Raw genomic sequence first — 20,230 nt, forward strand, 5'->3', positions numbered from 1 at the left:
GCGGGACATGGCAGGCTAGAGTAATTAGTTGTACGGAGTATGGTACAGTGTGTTGTTTGCTGCTTTGAGTCTATAGACCTATACCTACAAAAGGGCATATCAAATCGACAGCGAATCGCATAAACACCGACGAAAGCCGAAATCCCTTGGTTGAAGTAGCTGCATGCAGGATCTCAGTGCCCAGGTGGAGACCCGCCGAATACCGGGGCATGACAGAACGGCAGGGATGACTAAGGCAGCAATGGTATTGGGAGATCGGTTTCTCTCCGCGTTGCGACGGTGTTACTAAGAGGGATGGTCAGATGGGATCATGCGTTGCTGATTATCACGGGCAGTTTTCCGCCCAAATATATGTAATTGAGACTATTCCCAAGTCAAGGAGATGCCCCGAAGGCAGTTGGATGCACGTGAAAATTGACTTTACGGTACGTATGGTCACGGTAATGGCATGTGTCTTCGACGTCATCCGCCTTCCCGGAAATTTGCATCTTCAACGTTGAATATTCCATTTTCCCAGGCACAATCAAGCAAAAAAGGAGATAAAACCACCTGAACCAGATTCCTCTCCACGATCTGAAGAGATGCCGATGATTGTGACACCAAGGGAACGTGAATTAAAGGTGCGCAGTGGCAAAGCGCAATCCCATTAGACCGAGGATCATTAGAGCCTGGATCCTCTCTTCCGAACCAGTCGTACCCGCCTTCCGCCTTTCGGAGCGCTTTGCCCGTGAAACATTGGTCGAGCCTGAGTCTGCGATGGGAGAGTACCTAGGCATTGGAAGTATTGGTTTTACTCCCGGTGAGCCGAGCGTTTACCGACGACCTCAAGTGTGACGCATTCGAAGGTTAAATAAGTACCCCGGGTTTTCTGGCTTGTGATTGAGATCTTTCTTTTTTTTTTCTATTATAGCTTGCTTCTCTTTTTCCTCCGAGAACTTTTTTTTTTCTCATCTCTGATACATTTGCTTCCATTGTCTATACTTGGAGCTTTGCACCCCGACGTGACACAGATTCCACGTCTGAATATACCATTCGAACATATTTGTACCCTTTTTCTGTATTATACCAAAAAGTCATTATGGGTCTCCACGAAGACGAGGACCGCCAGTACGCTGCGGAGGTTCAGGCCGTTCAGAACTGGTGGAAGGACTCTCGGTGGCGCTACACCAAGCGCCCTTTCACAGCTGAGCAGATTGTGGCCAAGCGTGGCAACCTGAAGATCGAGTACCCTTCCAATGTGCAGGCAAAGAAGCTCTGGAAGATTGTTGAGTCGAACTTCCAGGTACGTGGGGGAAAAAAAAATTTCCAAAAAATTTCCGCTTCGTTGAAGGATCTTAGGTAGATACTAACTATTTTTGTGATGAACAGAACAAGCAGGCTAGCTTCACCTACGGTTGTCTCGAGCCTACCATGATCACTCAAATGTGCAAGTACCTCGATACTATCTACGTCTCTGGCTGGCAGAGCTCATCTACCGCTTCGTCCACCGACGAGCCCTCTCCCGATCTCGCTGATTACCCCATGGTACGTCACGCATATTGGCAAAGATCGAAACCCCCACATACTTACAGTTATTCCACAGGACACCGTGCCCCGCAAGGTCAACCAACTGTTCATGGCCCAGCTCTTCCACGACCGCAAGCAGCGCGAGGAGCGTGTCACCACCCCCGCTGGCCAGCGTGGAAACGTCGCCAACGTCGACTACCTGCGACCCATCATCGCCGATGCCGACACCGGACACGGCGGTCTGACCGCTGTTATGAAGCTCACCAAGCTCTTCGTTGAGCGTGGTGCCGCCGGTATTCACATTGAAGATCAGGCCCCCGGCACAAAGAAGTGTGGCCACATGGCCGGTAAGGTCCTCGTTCCCATCAGCGAGCACATCAACCGCCTGGTTGCCATCCGTGCCCAGGCCGATATCATGGGCTCCGATCTCCTGGCCATCGCCCGTACCGACTCCGAGGCCGCCACCCTTATCACCTCGACCATCGACCACCGCGACCACGCTTTCATCGTTGGCGCCACCAACGCCAGCCTCCAGCCCCTCAACGACCTGATGGTCGCCGCCGAGCAATCCGGCAAGAACGGTGCCGACCTCCAGGCCATTGAGGACCAGTGGATCAACCAGGCCGGTCTTAAGATCTTCAACGACGCTGTCATCGATGCCATCAACGCCGGCTCCAGCGCCAACAAGAAGAGCCTCATCGACCAGTACCTCGCTGCCGCCAAGGGCAAGAACAACACCGAAGCCCGTGCCATCGCCAAGAGCATCACCGGCACCGATATCTACTGGAACTGGGAGGCTCCCCGTACCCGTGAGGGCTTCTACCGCTACCAGGGTGGCACCCAGTGCGCCGTCAACCGCGCTGTCGCCTACGCTCCCTTCGCCGATCTCATCTGGATGGAGAGCAAGCTGCCCGACTACAACCAGGCCAAGGAGTTCGCCGACGGCGTGCACGCCGTCTGGCCCGAGCAGAAGTAAGTTTCTGAATATTTCCCCGTGCATCCTAAACGTTTAACTAACATCCCCCTCCAGGCTCGCCTACAACCTCTCCCCCTCCTTCAACTGGAAGAAGGCCATGCCCCGCGACGAGCAGGAGACCTACATCAAGCGCCTCGGTGCCCTCGGCTACTCATGGCAATTCATCACCCTGGCCGGTCTGCACACCACCGCCCTCATCTCCCACCAATTCTCCAAGGCGTACGCGCAAAACGGCATGCGCGCCTACGGCGAGCTGGTGCAGGAGCCCGAGATGGAGCAGGGTGTCGACGTCGTCACCCACCAGAAGTGGAGTGGTGCCAACTACGTGGATAACCTGCTGAAGATGGTTTCCGGTGGTGTGAGCAGTACCGCCGCTATGGGCAAGGGTGTTACTGAGGATCAGTTCAAGCACTGATCTGGTTTCGGGCTGCTCATGTTGATACCCTGATGGTCTTGGCTGTCTGTCTCTATATATGTGCTTGATGTCTTGCTTTTTTTAATGTCAATGTGGCGTTTTCGATGTTTTTTATATACAGACTTGGTCTGGGCTGTCGTCCGGTCTGGATGCATAGGCCAATCTTTGCATTTTGGAGATCACAGCATTGTTGATACTAGGTGAATGAATGTGATGTTCATAAATGATTTGTGTGTGTAAAAGACTGAAGTGTACTGCTGTAGCTCACCTGTAGACCCCGGCAGAGTTTTCACTGATATGATATGCTATCCATCGAAGCTATTATCCCCAGAAACGTCTAGCATCAGCGTACTGCAATGGACTGGTTATGCTGGTGGATTGGTGGTATCTATCCAATAAACCAAGTACTTATTAGATTCGGAGAAGTTCGAATCCTATACTGAAAATGGTATTGTAGCTACACTATAGAACCATCGGCGACGAGCTTACTTAGCTTGTACTTACAACGGTAGTAAAATAGTCCATTCGACAGTCCCTTGAACAATAGCGGGACTCTTAACCTCTAACTCAGCAAGCGAAGACTGTATCTTCTCCGCTTGAATTGCGTTTCTATCTATCTTACGTGCTTCGGATTCATGAGCGATGCGTTGGAGTGCCAGTTCTCTATCCTGCAAGGTTGTTGTAGAGAACGCTGGTTTCAGATGTCTGATACTTTGGTGACTACGAATTTATGATAGTCCATACAACACTAGGGCATAGTGACAAATACCTAAACCATATATATTCGAGACTATATGGAGTGCACTTACTGCGACTATCAAGCCATTAGCCCCTTTCTGTTCAGAATATATGTTGTAGTGTATCTGATAGCCCAAGACAGATAGCCAGGACGTTAGAAACGGGATCTGCAACGTTAATTCCAGGGGCGAAAAGGGTCCTTTATTTAGAGTCCGGAAGCGGTTTCGTCCGGTGGAGCAGAACGGGAAAGGCGCAGATCGTTCCTCTGGAAAGGGGGCGATTTCTCGGGGTTATAAGTGCTTGCTGTTCTGTTTATCGTCCATGGACCTCTGGGCTTCTGAGAGAGGTAGTTGAGATAATGAGATATCGCCAGAATTGGACTATGTGAAGTCATACTGTAATATAAGCTTCTGTGCCATGTGTTGCGAATCAGCGCACCCTTATGCAATGCCCCTCTAAACCTCCGAGGGAAATGCACCCTAGAAACATGACCATGCCCTTTCCAAGCTAGTCTGATTCCTGGCACCTATCAGAGGGCCTCCACATGCGTTGAAAACCCTTGGACTCTGCTGATCGCCTGCAAAGCGGGGAGTGCAGATCGTGTGAAACCGCGGCTCCTTCTGACGTATTGGGTACAGGGAGCTCAGCGCTGGGGGAGCAAGTCGCCTCAGAAGATAGACAGTCGCATTGTATTTTCACTGCGAGATATTTGAATTGAAGATCCCCACAAAAAGCAAGAAAAACAAGGAAGAAAAGGGGCCCGGCGCAAGCCCCGAAACCAGAATGGGCCGAGAGCTCGGAGCATGTGGATGCGGAGACCTTAACTCTGGTACTAAAGTGGAAGCTCCCTCAACGGATTTTTTCTTTTTCTCTTTCTCTTAAGACGATAATTTATCACTCTCATCATGGTCGCACTACCGGATTTGCAATTTACCTCGCTGGACGAGATTCCTTCGCGCATCTCCACACTTCGCAAGACCTTCTTGGAGCACAAGACCCGCGACGTAGAGTTCCGCCTCGTGCAGCTGCGCAAGCTATACTGGGCGTGAGTACTGTATCTTTCTTATCCATTGCACCTGACTAAACTTTTCCCCCAGCATCAATGATCATGAAGAGGAGATTATGGAAGCCTGCGCTCAGGATCTGGGCAAGCCTCGGTTCGAGACTAATCTTGCGGAGAGCAAATGGCTCCTCAACGACATTGTTTTCACAACGCGCAACTTGCACAAATGGGTGAAGGATGAGAAGGCCCCCGATATCGATCTGGCGTTCAAGTTCATGAACCCCAAGATCAGAAAGGATCCTCTGGGATGTGTGCTGGTCATTGGGTAAGTGCGCGGCTTTCTCCTCCGCTTCGCGCATCGCAATACACCGAGGTCTAACAAGTTCTTTTCTTTTCTAGTGCCTTCAACTTCCCCTTCCAGCTGACTATGGGTCCCGTCATCGGTGCTATCGCCGCTGGAAACACCGTAGTGATCAAGCCCAGCGAAAATGCTCCGCGCAGCGCCGCTGTGATGCAAAAGATTGTTGAGGCGAGTCTCGATCCCTCGTGCTACACAATGATTCAGGGCGGTATCCCTGAAACACAGGCCCTGCTTGCCGAACGGTGGGACAAGATCTTCTTCACGGGAGGTGCCAACGTCGGACGGATCATCGCCAAGGCTGCAGCTCCCCATCTAACTCCCGTGGTGCTCGAGCTGGGCGGTATCAACCCAGCCATTGTGACCAAGAATGCAGACCCGAGACTTGTGGCCCGCCGCATGCTCTGGGGTAAGCTCTTGAATGCTGGCCAGCTCTGCACCTCGCAGAACTACCTCCTTGTCGACAAGTCGCTGGTTCCTCGAGTCGTGGAGGAGTTCAAGATCGCTTATAAGGAGTTCTATCCCCAGGGTGCTAAGAACTCGCCCGATTATTCGCGCATCGTCAATGCAGGCGCTTTTGCCCGTCTGAAGTCTATGCTTGATAACACTAATGGCAAGATCCTGATGGGTGGCACTATGGATGAGAAGGAGCTGTTCATCGAGCCCACCGTTGTGCAGGTTGAGTCGGTTGATGACTCCATGTGTACGCAGGAGAGCTTCGGGCCTTTCATTCCCATCTTGGCTGTGGAGAACCTCGATGAGGCTATCCAGCTGGCCAATGGTGTCTGTGACACGCCGTTGGGTCTTTACCCCTTCGGTAACAAGGCTGATGTCCAGAAGAGTAAGTCTTATTTGTTTTTTTTTGCTGTATCAGATTCTCTATAGAGATAGCTGTTCTAACCCTCCATTACAGTTGTGTCTTCCACCCGTTCCGGTGGCGTTTCCTGCAATGACGCTGCTCTGCACATCCCAACATTGGCCTTCGGCGGCGTCGGCGAGAGTGGCAACGGTGCTTACCGTGGCCGCTCCAGCTTCGACGTCTGGGTGCACCGTCGTACCATCACCTCCACCCCAAGCTGGCTGGAGTCCATCCTGGCTATCCGCTACCCACCGTATGCCGGCAAGATCAGCAAGTTCAATGCTGCCAGTGTACTGCACCCCGACTTCGACCGCAACGGCAACAAGCTGGCTCTCGGCTGGCTGCGCTGCATCCTGACTCTAGGCGGGGGCAGCGCGAAGGCCGGAGCTGGTCGAGCTACCGTTGCTGCTGCCAGTAAGTAAACATATCTTTTAATTTCTCAAATTTCTTGTTATTTCCTTTGTGAATATTTCCCCCACCCGGCACATTATTATCTCCTTTCCAGGATACAGTCTGTCATCAAAGTCTTCTCCTCGTTCATCCCCAGATCGCGAAGAGAAGCAAATTCAAACTCCGAGTGACTGCTTCTCAAGATGTGAATCGTGTCTTGGGCTGCTGATACTTCAGATGGAACCATATCATTTCCCCCTTCTCATATACCCTATTTCATGTATCTCTCTTTATCATTTCCTTTCATGTCCCCATTTACTTTCTACACTCCGTCCAACCACTGCCATCCCCCAGACAATCCAAGAAAAGGAAAACTACTCCACTCATAATTCAATATTAATCAATCTACCTCTTCTCCTGTCTCACCCCCATATCATGTCCTCCCGTCCCACCTGTGCCTTCCAAACCCCGCAGATCCTACCTAAAGTTGCAAGCATCTAACCCGTAATAGTTGCCTACGTCGTCCTCCAAGTTCTCGAACGCCGATCGAAGCTGTGAACCCCCCTGAAAATTGGAACCGTTTTGATCGACACTCTTTCTAACCACTTGGAGTCGCATTGGAGTCTATCCCCGATGCACCTTTTGGTCTGGGTGTCGTGTCAATCACTTGACTTACTCTTGGGGATAATGTATGGATGATTTGCACTTGAAAATATTGGTTTAGCTTTGTAGCGATGACTTCAGGATCTCTCTACATTGCTATATTATGTAAATATTTCGCCATGTACTTTCTTTTTGGATTCTTGGGCTATGTTTTGGCTAGTTAGCTCCCTGTATACGGATGGATTTGAGTGTTTTTTTTTTCTTTCTCTTTTATCACCGTGCTTAAGTGCGCTGAATATATCGAAGCGAAGTTATATGCAACTTATTTGAAGTGACATGCCCCAAGGCCCCGGCTCTCGTGTAGCCCTACCTCGTTCAACGATGTCACAAAGTCCTCATTATCTCAACGGGATATCTAGATAGGATGTTATTTGGTAGAGCTCTGAGGCATACCCCGGTCATCCCTTAGAGCACCCTTTGGCTTGACTACTGGTGTATGCCCCGAATCCATCAAAACTTGCTCCGCGTGAACGAGGTCCAGTGGTCATATCCGCAGCTGGGCAGGCAGATCAGGCCACAGGAGAGTAATCGATACAGGCTTGATTCCCAGATAGTTGTTTTGCCGGACATGCCAGTAGACCCGGGTCCATGGAAAGTGGTTAGACTCAACAGCCGACTGCTCCGCTGTGGCTTGGGATTGTTCAGAAGGGAGAGACACCTACTCGATATGCGATTGCGATATGACCGCTCGGGGCTTTTTGCACAAGGGATTCGGCAGTTTGCTCGGGGGTTTTTGTCGGACTTAGGGTTTTAGTGGACTCAGGGGAAGATATACTGGTTAAGGATATTACGAGGGATATGGGGGATCCCAGTTGCGAAGCTTCTACAACATAAGCGGCAAGTGTAGATTTGTAGATTGTGTTGTTTCCAGTCTATGTGCTAGTGATGTTATCTAGTGAGCAGACGCAGTAGGCTGTAATGTGGATCCAATCTCGCGGCTGCTGTCTGCGGGAGACGCCAGATGTTATTCGCTGACAGATCGCCAAGTTGGAAATAGTATTATATCAAAGGTTGATCCATGTAGTCTGTGGGTGTACATGAAGGTTAAAACCCCCAATTGAGAAATCTAGACAGATGCAATGTATTCGTATCATCATTCATGCGGTCAAACGCAGTGGGCTTGAATTCGGTTCTTCTAACTTAAAGAGAGAAAAGTACATAGTGCGTTCGTCAACAGCGCCGCTCTATGCCGCGGTTACTCACACACAGATACTTGACACCCTTGTATGGTTTGACGCTCTCGCCTAGGCCGCGACTGCGGCGCTGGTCGATATTGAGACTGTCCACTTTGATACCGGAGGGCAGCCAGCCTCGCACGGAGAACGATACTGACGCTGAGTTGGGCATTAAGCTTGCGTTGACTTGAGCTTTAGTTCTGCGAGTCGGGCGGGATGAAGATGATGGGTCGAAGAATGCGGGGAGGTGGGCATTAGATTGGGGTTGGGGTTGAGTTTGAGGAGGTGTTGGAGTTTGGGGTTTAGAGTGATTTGGGGATGGGGTTGTGGTCGCAGCAGGGTCTTCTGCATCTTCTGGCTGTAAGGCAGCGGAGCGGGAGGACTTCTTTGTTGACTTCTTCTTTTTCTTCTTGCGCTTAGAGGGGTCGGAGGATCGGTTTTTCTTCGATGTACTAGCAGATGCATCGTTATAGGCGGTGGGCTCCTCATAATAGCCTTGCAAGAGGTTGGCATTGGCATCTTCGTCGGCATCCTCGAGGCTATCGTCGAAGTCATCATCGGCAGATGGATAGCCGGACACACTGCAACGCAGGGTCGCAGTGCCGGACAATGAGCCAGCATCCTTGCCAGTGGGAATCCGCCACTCCAAGAGCCCGCTTGAGGGAGTGAACTGAGCATCACCACGGCTGGCCTGCATATCCGTGATATGGCGGACAGACTGTGAGATTGGTACACTAACGACGACCTCTTCAAGTGTTGGTGCGGAGTTTCCACTCCCGCCTACACCCAAGAACGACGGTGTTGATGTGCCGGATCCGGTCCGAGTAGCTCCAGGCCGCGAGGAGGAACTTTGGCCCGGGAAATTTGTGTTCAAAGTCAGTCGCACCTCGAATTCGGAGCCAGATGACCCCAGTGATTTGCGAATATCCACAATAGCAGGTAAAAATAGCTTTTCCATATGGCTTGGTGGCTCATCCAAGTCGGGATCTATGGGGAGGAGATCAACTTCGTACCCAGCCAAAATAAATCGCCCATCCGGGGGTATGAAACTGAGCTCTCCCGGGCGTTCTTTCCACCGAGCCAATCGAACACATGGGTGGAAAACCGGTAGTTCAATCTTGCGGCCAAGGGCATGCTGACCTCCTGGTGCTGATAATGATAGGAGCAGGTCTGGAACTCCCGATATCTTCGCCGTGAATGCAATGGTTCCGGATACCAAGGCAGAAAGTAGTCGACCTGAAGGAGCCATGGTAACAGAGAGAGATTCGATAATATCGACATATAACTCGTTAGAGGTATGGCGCACACCCGGTCGTCGCCAAGGAATGGCGGGTCCCTGTGATGCACTGGCGGCGGCGAGGGATTGTTTCAAAGGATTAGTAGACCCTAGCGTTGGCGCAGATGTACTAAATCCCCCAAGATATCATTAGTTGTAGGCAATGCCATGTTCAAGCCAACGGCTACGCACCCAGGTACTCCGATTCCACCTAACAGCTTTCCCATCCACCCAGGAACCTCAACAACTTCTTGTAACGCATTAGGCTCGGTATTGCATATCGTCCCTCCATCGCACATTTCATTAAGAAGCTGTGCTACAACATCGTAATTGGATTGGATCTTAGTTGAGAGCAGTGGTGCTCCGACAAAGTCCTCGAGCACATCAATCACGCGGTGCAGGAACTCAAGCGCCAGAAGCGGTTCCGTGTCGACTTCGCTTATTGCAAGAAACAATAGATTTGACTCGACTGTCGAGAATACTGTCACTGGAGGCGAAGCGCTAGGAATGTATAGCAAAGAAGGTCGTGGGGCGGCATGGGCGAGGTAGAGGGGTAGGATGGCGGAGGCCGAGGGAGGGCGGGATCGATATACATGTTCGACGAGAGGTGCACTGTGGAGAATGGGTTAGTATACTCTTGCAAGCAGCTAGATGACGACATACTTTAGCTCATCATATATGTAGAGGGCGTCAATCTCGCTCATGTTGGCAGTTGTTTGAGGATGGGTTACTTGTCTCGGCGTAGATCGCATAGCTCTCATGTATTGCCGCTGATTCCCGCCTTCCGATAACTTTTTGGAGACAACAGACATCAAGCCATAGCATCCAGACTAGTGAGTTGGTGCGCGCTTGCCTTTTTGCCTTGTGCTAGACAACAGTGAATACGCTCTATTCACATCGATATCTCTTGAAGTCTGCATCATGAACTCCCAGCCGAAGGATGCCAAGCAGGCTCTGGCCGAGGACAAGTACGACGACTGTTTGTCCTGCAGAGTGACGGGTATGTTTATTTTTAGCCTATAGTCTGGAATGATATTGCCAGCGTGTGTTACTGATACCCGGCATAGGATCGGCCGCGTTTGTTGGTCTCGGAGTTTACAGCTACTATACTGGGATGGCCAATCTCCGAAAACAAGAGAAAGCCATCATGCAAGGCCCTACAAAATACAAAATGGGTTCGCGCAAGTTGGGCATTGCCTCAATATCCGCAACATTAGTGGGTATGGGGCTGTGGCGGGCTTTTAATTGAAAGGTGTACAATCAAACACATACTGGGGTATGTGATATGTGAGAGCGGTCGAGGTTGAGCAGAGAAGATGTTTGATAGTGACACGCAGGTTGGAAGTTGGGAGCTTTGTAAGATATTGATTGTTATTTAGTTGCAATCCAATGATAAATGCCACTCCGGGTATCGGGTATCACCACAGGCATATCCGTCTATATGCTATATCACAAGGGTAGGGGAAGAAGTAGAAGACGAAAAAAAAGAAGAAAAAGAAAGAGAGAAGAAAAAGAAACCCAAGGAAGAGAAGAACGAAACGAAACCATATGCACAGATCCCTTCCTTGTTATGCACCCGAAAAGCACCCTCATACCCGAAATCCCACCCAGTCACTGCGTGACAAACAGAAGGGAATATCCTCATCATCGCGTCGTCATCGTATACTTTGCCCAGGCCAAACCCTAGGTAAAACGGCCTCGTTTCCCACCTCCTCCCATATCTCGTCCATTATTGAGTCCGGATAAGTCGAAGAAGTCTGGGAAAGTGAATTTCCTCTTTGACCCAAGACTGGCGGGAGACTCTCTTGGCGATGGGCGCGCATTCTGCCGTGGATGGTTGGTGTGACGGTGGTGTGGACGAGCATTGCGAGGCATAACAGAAACACTCACAGGAGCGCCATCCTGCATGGTCGCAGATGAATTATCTGATGACTGCACGTCCATGTCGAGTTCTTGACACTGAGGGTATGTAGGGCCAGCAGAGAATGTGAAAACCGTGGGTGTAGCAAAAGAAGGTGCTTCGAGAGGTTGTGCAGGAGGTGTGACCGACTCCGGCTTGGGTGTAGGTAGTGGCGCGGGCGCCGAAGTGGGGGCCTGACGAGCAGTGGTTTCGAGCGTAGGTCTTTCCTTGCGGGCGGTAGCTGGCGTGGCACTTCTGTCACGCTTGTCAAGCTCTGCATCTTCATCGCTACTTTGAGCCCCAGTGCCGTCACACTTCTCAGTTGCCCATTCTCGAACCCTCCACCCCTCTCCGTCTCCGAGACCAAGGTTCTCACGATCAAGGAAGTGAAGCAGATCCTCTATCGCCTCCTGATACCCTGCCGACCTTGCCTGAGCTTGTTCACATACTGCATTCTTATACAGGTTTGTGACGGACAGAGCCGCCGCTTTGAATTGCTGGAGGAGTTGCTCCGGGGGTTGCGGGCGGGGTGTCGAGCTCGGCAAGGATGTGTTGAGGGATCTCATGGAGTCCATGGCAGGGAACGGTATCAAAGCCTTGTTGGGCGATGGCTTAAAGGGCAAAAGTGTCTGTAGTCACAGCTTCTAATGCCGTGCGTCGTCCCTCGGTGGATGCACCGTGATATGGAGGAGCTTGGGAGTGATAGAACTGCGCAGTGAGGAAGAGAGCAATGGTAAATATAAAAGAGTCACAGCCTAGCACAGATAGGACCAGGTATTTCTGAGTAGTTGTTTCCCTAGCTGTGCAACAATAAGCGGCAACAGATGTATTTCGCAAACGAAGGAACTTTCCAGGTTGTTGCAGATGACCGCCTTGGCCCGGTAACGAGAAGCCCACTTTCCGCCGGAATAACCTTCCTCCATACCGACCCGGCTGGAAGGCGGTGTCCCTATTTGCCATCTGCGCTTCTCGACGCGCTTGAATATACCCTCAGTCCTATTCAAGAATTGTTCAAGAGCATTCATGTTGTGGGCCCTATTTGAGGAATTGCTCCCACTTATGAATTGACTTGAATCTATTTAAAGACAACTACTCTCAGACTCTCCACACATTCACCACTTTCGGTTCTTTCTTCCACCACTACGCGACCCAATTAATCGCGAGCTTCTGAGAGTCTTTGTTGCACGCCCAAAGACGTGTTAAACCAGCAAATCCACCTGCGCCGCGGCGCAAAAAAATAGAATATGGCTCCTGTCCTCGCGTCCGATGCGGTCTCGCAGGCTGATACACCCATGACTGATACAAATGACGACATGGTCCCTTCGGTCCCCGTTGATAGCGCCGACGCGCAAATGACGGTACGAAAAGTTGACCCTACTTGCTTGCTCATAATATGATGGAATATTGCCTTTTTTCCATAAAGGGAACTTTATCTTTGGGGTTCAAGCTTTTGCTAATCACTTATTGCAATCTAGGGCCTCCGAGACACCCCAGATTACACGGTAAAGATGCCCTCGATAAGCGCGATGCTTTTCAAATTTATGGCTGCTAATTATTGAAAAAGGACTCCGACACTAATCCCAACACCACTGCAAGCAGCGTTGCCGGCGACGCGGCCGATGGACGTAGGCGCAGATCTGAGGCCAATAACCTGAGGAAAAGTATCCTAGGCAAGAAGCATGGTCGTCTAGATGATACAAAGGTATGTCTATAATGTACGATCACTAACAATTCTTTTTCTGATAAATGCTGTCTTGTAGGAGGATGATTCGATTCGCCGATTCCGGTACCTTCTGGGTCTCACTGATCTATTCCGCCACTTCATCGAGACCAACCCAAACCCCCAAATTAAGGAGATTATGGCCGAAATCGACCGACAAAATGCAGAGAAAGAAGAGAAAGTCCGGAAGGGTTCCAAGCGCAGTGGGGGTGCTAGTGGGGAGCGACGCCGCAGGACTGAACAGGAAGAGGACGCAGAGCTTTTACAAGATGAGAAGCACGGAGGCGATACCACCACTGTTTTCCGAGAGTCACCAGCATTCGTCCACGGTGAACTACGTGATTACCAGGTTGCTGGCTTGAACTGGCTGGTTTCGCTACATGAGAACGGTATCTCTGGTATTCTGGCTGATGAGATGGGCCTCGGCAAGACTCTGCAGACGATCTCTTTCCTCGGCTATCTCCGTTTTATCTGTGGTATCAACGGGCCTCATTTGGTTGTCGTGCCCAAATCAACCCTGGACAATTGGAAGCGGGAGTTCGCGAAGTGGATCCCTGACATTGATGTCCTGGTCCTTCAAGGCAACAAAGAAGAGCGACAACAGTTGATCAATGAGCGCTTAGCTGAAGAGGAGTTTGATGTGTGCATCACCAGTTATGAAATGATCCTCCGTGAGAAGTCGCACTTGAAGAAGTTTGCCTGGGAATACATCATCATCGACGAGGCCCACCGAATCAAGAACGAAGAATCATCGCTGTCCCAAATTATCCGCCTTTTCAACTCACGCAATCGGCTGTTGATTACTGGTACCCCATTGCAAAACAATCTGCATGAGCTGTGGGCTCTACTCAACTTCCTTTTGCCAGATGTCTTCGGCGATTCAGAGGCATTCGATCAGTGGTTCTCAAACCAAGATTCTGACCAAGACACTGTCGTGCAGCAACTCCACCGTGTTCTTCGCCCCTTCCTGCTCAGACGTGTGAAGAGTGATGTCGAAAAGAGTTTACTACCGAAGAAGGAACTAAATCTTTATGTCCCCATGTCTGAAATGCAACGGAAGTGGTATCAGAAGATTCTGGAGAAGGATATTGACGCCGTCAATGGTGCCGCCGGGAAGCGCGAGTCCAAAACACGCTTGTTGAACATTGTTATGCAGTTGCGGAAGTGCTGCAACCATCCTTATCTCTTTGAGGGTGCTGAACCAGGTCCCCCATACACGACGGACGAGCATCTTGTTTTCAACTCAGGAAAGATGGCCATTTTGGACAAGCTCCTGAAGCGCATGCAAGCGGATGGCAGTCGTGTGCTTATCTTCTCCCAGATGAGTCGTGTGCTGGATATTCTGGAAGATTACTGTGTGTTCCGAGACTATAACTACTGCCGTATTGACGGTACTACCGCCCATGAGGACCGAATTGCTGCCATTGATGACTACAACAAACCCGGATCTGACAAGTTCGTTTTCCTTCTCACTACCCGAGCGGGTGGTCTGGGCATCAACTTGACCACAGCCGATATTGTGGTTCTCTTCGACAGTGACTGGAATCCACAGGCTGATTTGCAGGCCATGGATCGTGCTCACCGTATTGGCCAAACCAAGCAGGTTAAAGTCTTCCGGTTTGTCACGGAGAATGCCATTGAAGAGAAGGTCCTCGAGCGAGCAGCTCAGAAACTCCGCTTGGATCAGCTTGTCATCCAGCAGGGTCGTGCCGGACAACAGGCCAGCAAAGCATCTTCAAAAGATGATTTGTTGGGCATGATTCAGCACGGTGCTGCCAACGTCTTTAACACCAAGGGTGCCGATGCAACCGAGGTCACTGAGGATCAGGATATCGAAAGTATTCTGCGTAAAGGTGAAGAACGGACTGCGGAGCTCAGCAAAAAATACGAGGCCCTCGGCATTGATGATTTGCAGAAGTTCTCGTCCGAGAGCGCATACGAATGGAACGGCAAAGATTTCACCGAGCGCAAGAAAGATATTGGCATCAGTTGGATCAACCCAGCCAAGCGTGAACGCAAAGAACAGTTCTATTCCATCGACAAATACTACCGCCAGGCCTTAGCCACCGGAGGCCGAACCGCCGACACAAAGCCCAAGGTCCCACGTGCTCCTAAACAAATCACTGTCCACGACTGGCAATTCTTCCCTCCTGGTCTACACGAGCTCCAGGAAAAGGAGACAGCTTATTTCCACAAGGAAATTGGGTACAAGGCCCAATTACCCGAAGGCCCCGAAGAGGAGCTTAGTGAACGAGAGGCCGAGCGAGATCTTGAACAGCAGGAGATTGACAACTCTGTCCCGCTTACCGAGGATGAGCAAGCCGAGAAAGCTCGCATGTCCGAAGAAGGATTTGCCACCTGGAATCGACGTGATTTCCAGCAATTCGTCAATGGATCTGCCAAGTTTGGCCGTACCGACTACAAGGGTATTGCTACCGAGATAGATAGCAAGGAGCCCGATGAGATCAAGGAATATGCTGAGGTTTTCTGGCGACGATACACCGAGATCCAAGATTATCCCAAGTACCTCCGAGTCATCGAACAAGGCGAGGAAAAGGTGCGGAAAATGGATCACCAACGCAAGATGCTTCGCAAAAAGCTCGAAATGTATCGCGTGCCGCTTCAGCAACTCAAGATCAACTACACTGTGTCCACCACGAACAAGAAGGTTTACACCGAAGATGAGGATCGATTCCTGCTGATCATGCTGGACAAGTATGGTGTCGAGGGCGAGGATCTGTATGAAAACATTCGTGAAGAAATTCGTGAATCCCCTTTGTTCCGTTTCGATTTCTTCATGCTCAGTCGTACGCCTGTGGAAATTGGTCGCCGCTGCACTACTTTGCTCAACACGGTGGCGAAGGAGTTTGAGCCTAACGGTGAGGGCAAAGGCCGTGGTCGCGACCGCGATGAGGACGAGGAGATTGAAGATACGCCCCCTGCCAAGAAGAAGGCTAAGAACGGAGCTGCTGTAAGTTTCTTTTACTCATCGATTATCTGGCCCCTTGATTCTAACTTTTCCACAGCCAGCCAAACAAGCCAAGAGCACTAAGACCGCCAAGGGTGGCAGCAAGACCGCCTCCACAGCCAGTTCACGAGCCCCTAGTACTGCTGCGACCAAGAAAACTCGCAAGAGATGATCTTATGAGTTGAAGAAGCGTGTATGTATAGGTTGATAGTTTGCTTGTCTTCGGGGGATTCGGATATCGGAGGGATTGTCAGGATCGGCGTTACCAGATGATCTGAAATGTACTTTTTTTTTCTTAATCCAAAATAGAGTTATTGCCTTGTTTCACTTGGCCTCAATGCTTGTTGTATAATCCTGCATCTTCATACCAAAACGTCCACCGGAGTCCGAGACACCGTGCGGATCTCAGGCCACTTTTTGCCGCCATCATGCTGCTGAAACAGCACTAACCCTAAGTCATCTAGGATGACGAAAGCGTATGTACGTTGCATCTACTCAGGAGGTCCTAAACCGATTTCAACCTGACGCTTGTTTCGAGTCCCCCGCCGAGCAACTTATCCCATGATATATCATTCCAATAGCACAAATAAACATCCAGTTCCACATACCCTGATCGTCACCAGCTCCTCAACCCAAGATTATTCTCCAAATCTTCCACCATGACAACCAAAATAAATCTCGTCGCGAACCCGCACTATCAGAAGTCCGGCACGAAATCGTACGTATACGCCATGCGCAAGTACCGCTTCAATCCGACCAAAGGCGGCCGCTATTTCCTCGGGATGACCATGATACAAACCGGTCGGCCATTTACCACCAGACCTATTGGCGGCCGTGCGCGTTTGCAGCAGGTGCTGCAGAAGAAGAGCGCCGACAGCGAAAAGGTTGAGCAAGTAGGAGCCGACGACGTACAGAACGAATCTATGTATCTTGCGGAAATTGGCATTGGCACTCCTGCGCAAACGTTGAGCTTGGACTTTGATACTGCGTCTGCCGATTTGTGGGTAAGCATATATCAGGTTCCTCTGTGCACTGGGTGTTCGGCGGCTAATAATTTCCAGGTTTGGTCCACGAAACTCTCAGCTAAGACTTTGGCGGAAAACAGGAATCATACTGTCTTTGACCCAGCGAACTCGAGCACGTACAAGGAGAAAGAAGATTCGATATGGCGGATTTCGTATGGTGACGGCTCTTCTGCCGCTGGCTTGGTCGGTAATGACGATGTTGATATCGGTGGGGTGGTGATTAGAGGTCAGGCTGTTCAAGTAGCCGATGTGTTGTCTGCCCAATTTACCCAGCGTGCTGGGGACGGGCTGCTGGGGCTTGCGTTTGGTAATAACAATACCGTCAAGCCCGAGCCTGTGAGCACACCCGTGGAGAATATGATCTCGCAGTCCGATATTCCGAGTTCGGCCAAGCTGTTCACTGCAAAATTGGGTTCGTGGCGAGATGCTGATGAGCCGGATGAGGGCGAGTCGTTCTATACTTTTGGTTATATTGATCAGGACACGGTGACGGCGGCTGAAGCAGAGATCTATTACACACCCGTCGATAACAGCAATGGCTTTTGGATGTTCGATTCCATCTGTGCCACAGTGAATGGGAAGACAATCTCTCGGACTGGAAACAAGGCTATTGCTGATACGGGGACTACACTAGCGCTGGTTGATGATGAGACTTGTCAGGCCATCTATGATGCCATCCCGGGGGCAGAGTATGACCATGACAGCCAGGGATGGATCTATCCATCCAATACACCGACTGACAAGTTGCCTGTTGTATCCTTTGCTGTTGGTGATAAGCAGTTCGCGGTCCAAAAAGGAGACTTCGGATTCGCTGAGGCCAAGGCTGGGTATGTTTATGGAGGAATTCAAAGTCGGGGTACTATGAACACAGATATTCTAGGTGATACCTTTCTGAAAGCTTTATATGCAGTAAGTAGTCCTCCTCTTATATTTCCACCGTCACTCAGGCTCAATCATTCTGTTAGGTCTTTGACGTCGGCAATCTTCGCTTTGGCGCTGTGCAGCGAAAGGAACTGCATTAGAATCTCTCTGTGCTCTCTGAGTCAAGTTAGACATATGCTACAACATTGTGTTCCACTCTATGCTTGTCTTATAATGATTGCGTTGATTTGCACTGTCAGTTCAGAGATTCAATATGCCTGTAGCATGTTTTTCAGACGGGCCAATGCTAGAACGCCTTCAAGCAATGACCAGGAAAAGGAATCAAGGGGGGAAAGTATCCTAATCCATAAATAAGAAAAAAAGACCAAAAAAAAGGTGATCGGCTCCTAGCAGTCCTTTCTCGGTAGAAGACTGCGCGAATCGAATCTGGCACCAGTCCCATTTTGGGACAGTCCCTTTTAGGTAGGACATACCCTTTCAAGGAAGAGTAGGACGTTTAAGCCAGGACAACCACACAGCCACCGGTCGGATCCGTCGACAGGGAAGGTGTTGTCCTTTTACTTAAGGGAAGAAGTGAGGACAAACATGTACTTCCCAATCGGGAAGGTGGGTTCATATCACGTGCTGATGCCTGAGCATGTGATTTCTGCCTGCGGATCATGAGTCAAAGCACTGGGATAAAGTGAACAGTGTACAGGAGATGGGAGACTCTGGCTGGTATACTCAATGCTTTAATGAACCTCTATACTAAGCTCTGCTAGATATCTCTCATATCAGTTGATCCTGTCATATGAGACAATGCTATGCTATTTGAGTGCCTCGATGGTGGGCCCCGAGAATAGAGAAGCTGCCGTTGACAGGCTCCAGTCACTACATTATCTATCAAGATGTCACAATCCACGGATAATCTGTAGATATATTTCAAAAAGATTACATATAATAAACGCTCTCGTATGCATGCTACTAAACTAATCATCATAGATCGGCCCACTTGATGATGGGCTTGATCACCTAGAGAAGATATACATGTTAGCCTGTCCTATTAACTTCAAACATCAGGGGAACCTACACTTCCTGAGTGCAAATCTGCCAGAGCTTGTTCAAGGGCATCAGGGGCATAGATTTTAGCAAGCTTGTCAACGGGGAATTTCCCTTGCTTGTATAGATCAATCAGCTGTGGAACAATCTAAAGACGAAAGATTAGTCACAATTCAAGTATCAAACCAGAGATACTCACCACAGCAGGGTTTGCGCAGCCCTCAATCACACCGACAACACGCTTGCAACCCATCATGAGTGCCAACGGGTCGATGTTAAGTGATGAGCCAGGGCGAGCCACGCCCACAATAGCCAATGTGCCTTCGTGGCCCAAAGCCTTGACAGCAGCCTCGAGCAGAGGGACTACACCAGTTGTGTCAAGGATACAATCAACCCCATCAGGGAACATATCCAATAGCCCCTGGGCAAGATCGGACACACTCTTTGTGTTCAATGTATGCGATGCGCCAAAGGACTTTGCCAGCTCGAGCTTTGCGTCAACGATATCGACCGCAATGATAGTTTCGACACCCAGAGACCGAGCAGCCAACATGGCCGCAAGCCCAACGGCGCCCATTCCAAGGACAGCAAAGCGACTTGTCGGTCTAGGCTTGAGAACATTGAAGACGGTGCCAGCACCGGTCAGATATCCACAGCCCAGCGGAGCCAGGACCGCCATGTCCTCGATCGTGATTCCAGATTCCGAAGGAGACTTGACAACCGACCGCTCATCAACCACAGCCAGTTTGCTCATGGAGGACTGGCCGAAGAACTGACCGCGGATTTGGCCCTTGCCACCCGGGAAAGAGATAGGTGACTCGGAAGCACTGAGGCCGCGCGCACCGGCGAAATTAATAGGTGTTATCTGATCACAGTATCCATTTCGGCCTTCCTTGCAGGGCGTGCAGGATTGCTTGTGGCAGGAGCTGAAGCTCAGGAACACAAGGTCGCCCTCTTGGAGGGACTTGTCTTTGACGCCACTGCCGACGCGACGGACGATTCCAGCGCCTTCGTGGCCTAGAACGGCGGGATAATCACCGACAGGGATCGCGCCTTGCTGGACAACAATATCCTGCGAATGTCTTAGTTACGCTAATATGGGCTGTGCGAGGCTGATGGGGAGCGATTCTACATACTGTGTGGCATAGGCCGGTATACTTCATCTCAACCAGAACTTCATTTGCCCGGACTTCATCCAAAATAACATCTTGAAGGACAAAGGGAGCCCCGGGTTTCTCAACCACGAATGCTGTTGTTGGGATTTGCTTTTCTGGAATCATGGCGGAATAGGAGATTTGCTTCAGTGCACATGCAAGATGCAAGAGTGGCCTTGAGAGA

At 50.4% G+C, this 20,230-nt stretch overlaps 8 protein-coding genes across 8 annotated transcripts; 5 read left to right on the top strand and 3 right to left on the bottom strand.

The window, feature by feature from the left end:
• Nucleotides 1-1,078: 1,078 nt before the first annotated feature.
• On the top strand, nt 1,079-2,897 carry N7457_007334 (isocitrate lyase 1; the record flags this gene model as incomplete). The annotated part of the gene is made up of 4 exons (XM_057178377.1): nt 1,079-1,282; nt 1,369-1,524; nt 1,583-2,478; nt 2,537-2,897. 4 exons carry the CDS (start codon nt 1,079-1,081, stop codon nt 2,895-2,897), a joined length of 1,617 nt encoding a protein of 538 aa, XP_057030121.1.
• Nucleotides 2,898-4,540: 1,643 nt separating this feature from the next.
• On the top strand, nt 4,541-6,277 carry N7457_007335 (hexadecenal dehydrogenase; the record flags this gene model as incomplete). The annotated part of the gene is made up of 4 exons (XM_057178378.1): nt 4,541-4,680; nt 4,733-4,963; nt 5,038-5,837; nt 5,910-6,277. The coding sequence occupies 4 exons, from the start codon at nt 4,541-4,543 to the stop codon at nt 6,275-6,277; spliced, it is 1,539 nt and encodes a 512-aa protein (XP_057030122.1).
• Nucleotides 6,278-8,078: 1,801 nt separating this feature from the next.
• On the bottom strand, nt 8,079-10,063 carry N7457_007336 (putative AP-3 adaptor complex subunit mu; the record flags this gene model as incomplete). Its single annotated transcript, XM_057178379.1, has 3 exons — nt 8,079-9,489; nt 9,552-9,971; nt 10,023-10,063. 3 exons carry the CDS (start codon nt 10,061-10,063, stop codon nt 8,079-8,081), a joined length of 1,872 nt encoding a protein of 623 aa, XP_057030123.1.
• Nucleotides 10,064-10,280: 217 nt separating this feature from the next.
• On the top strand, nt 10,281-10,608 carry N7457_007337 (uncharacterized protein; the record flags this gene model as incomplete). Its single annotated transcript, XM_057178380.1, has 2 exons — nt 10,281-10,359; nt 10,427-10,608. The coding sequence occupies 2 exons, from the start codon at nt 10,281-10,283 to the stop codon at nt 10,606-10,608; spliced, it is 261 nt and encodes an 86-aa protein (XP_057030124.1).
• Nucleotides 10,609-11,042: 434 nt separating this feature from the next.
• N7457_007338 (uncharacterized protein) lies at nt 11,043-11,834 on the bottom strand (the record flags this gene model as incomplete). The annotated part of the gene is made up of 1 exon (XM_057178381.1): nt 11,043-11,834. One exon carries the CDS (start codon nt 11,832-11,834, stop codon nt 11,043-11,045), a length of 792 nt encoding a protein of 263 aa, XP_057030125.1.
• A 669-nt stretch (nt 11,835-12,503) lies between these two features.
• N7457_007339 (uncharacterized protein) lies at nt 12,504-16,119 on the top strand (the record flags this gene model as incomplete). The annotated part of the gene is made up of 4 exons (XM_057178382.1): nt 12,504-12,617; nt 12,824-12,961; nt 13,020-15,950; nt 16,006-16,119. The coding sequence occupies 4 exons, from the start codon at nt 12,504-12,506 to the stop codon at nt 16,117-16,119; spliced, it is 3,297 nt and encodes a 1,098-aa protein (XP_057030126.1).
• A 487-nt stretch (nt 16,120-16,606) lies between these two features.
• Nucleotides 16,607-17,994, top strand: N7457_007340 (pepsin-like aspartic protease; the record flags this gene model as incomplete). The annotated part of the gene is made up of 3 exons (XM_057178383.1): nt 16,607-16,951; nt 17,009-17,881; nt 17,938-17,994. The coding sequence occupies 3 exons, from the start codon at nt 16,607-16,609 to the stop codon at nt 17,992-17,994; spliced, it is 1,275 nt and encodes a 424-aa protein (XP_057030127.1).
• Nucleotides 17,995-18,829: 835 nt separating this feature from the next.
• On the bottom strand, nt 18,830-20,172 carry N7457_007341 (NAD(P)-dependent alcohol dehydrogenase; the record flags this gene model as incomplete). Its single annotated transcript, XM_057178384.1, has 4 exons — nt 18,830-18,865; nt 18,924-19,040; nt 19,092-19,964; nt 20,029-20,172. The coding sequence occupies 4 exons, from the start codon at nt 20,170-20,172 to the stop codon at nt 18,830-18,832; spliced, it is 1,170 nt and encodes a 389-aa protein (XP_057030128.1).
• Between the last annotated feature and the right edge of the window lie 58 nt (nt 20,173-20,230).

The sequence above is a fragment of the Penicillium paradoxum genome (genome assembly GCF_028828445.1).
Source record: "Penicillium paradoxum strain IBT 22861 chromosome Unknown utg000006l_segment0_segment0, whole genome shotgun sequence".
Classification (NCBI taxonomy): Eukaryota; Fungi; Ascomycota; class Eurotiomycetes; order Eurotiales; family Aspergillaceae; genus Penicillium; species Penicillium paradoxum.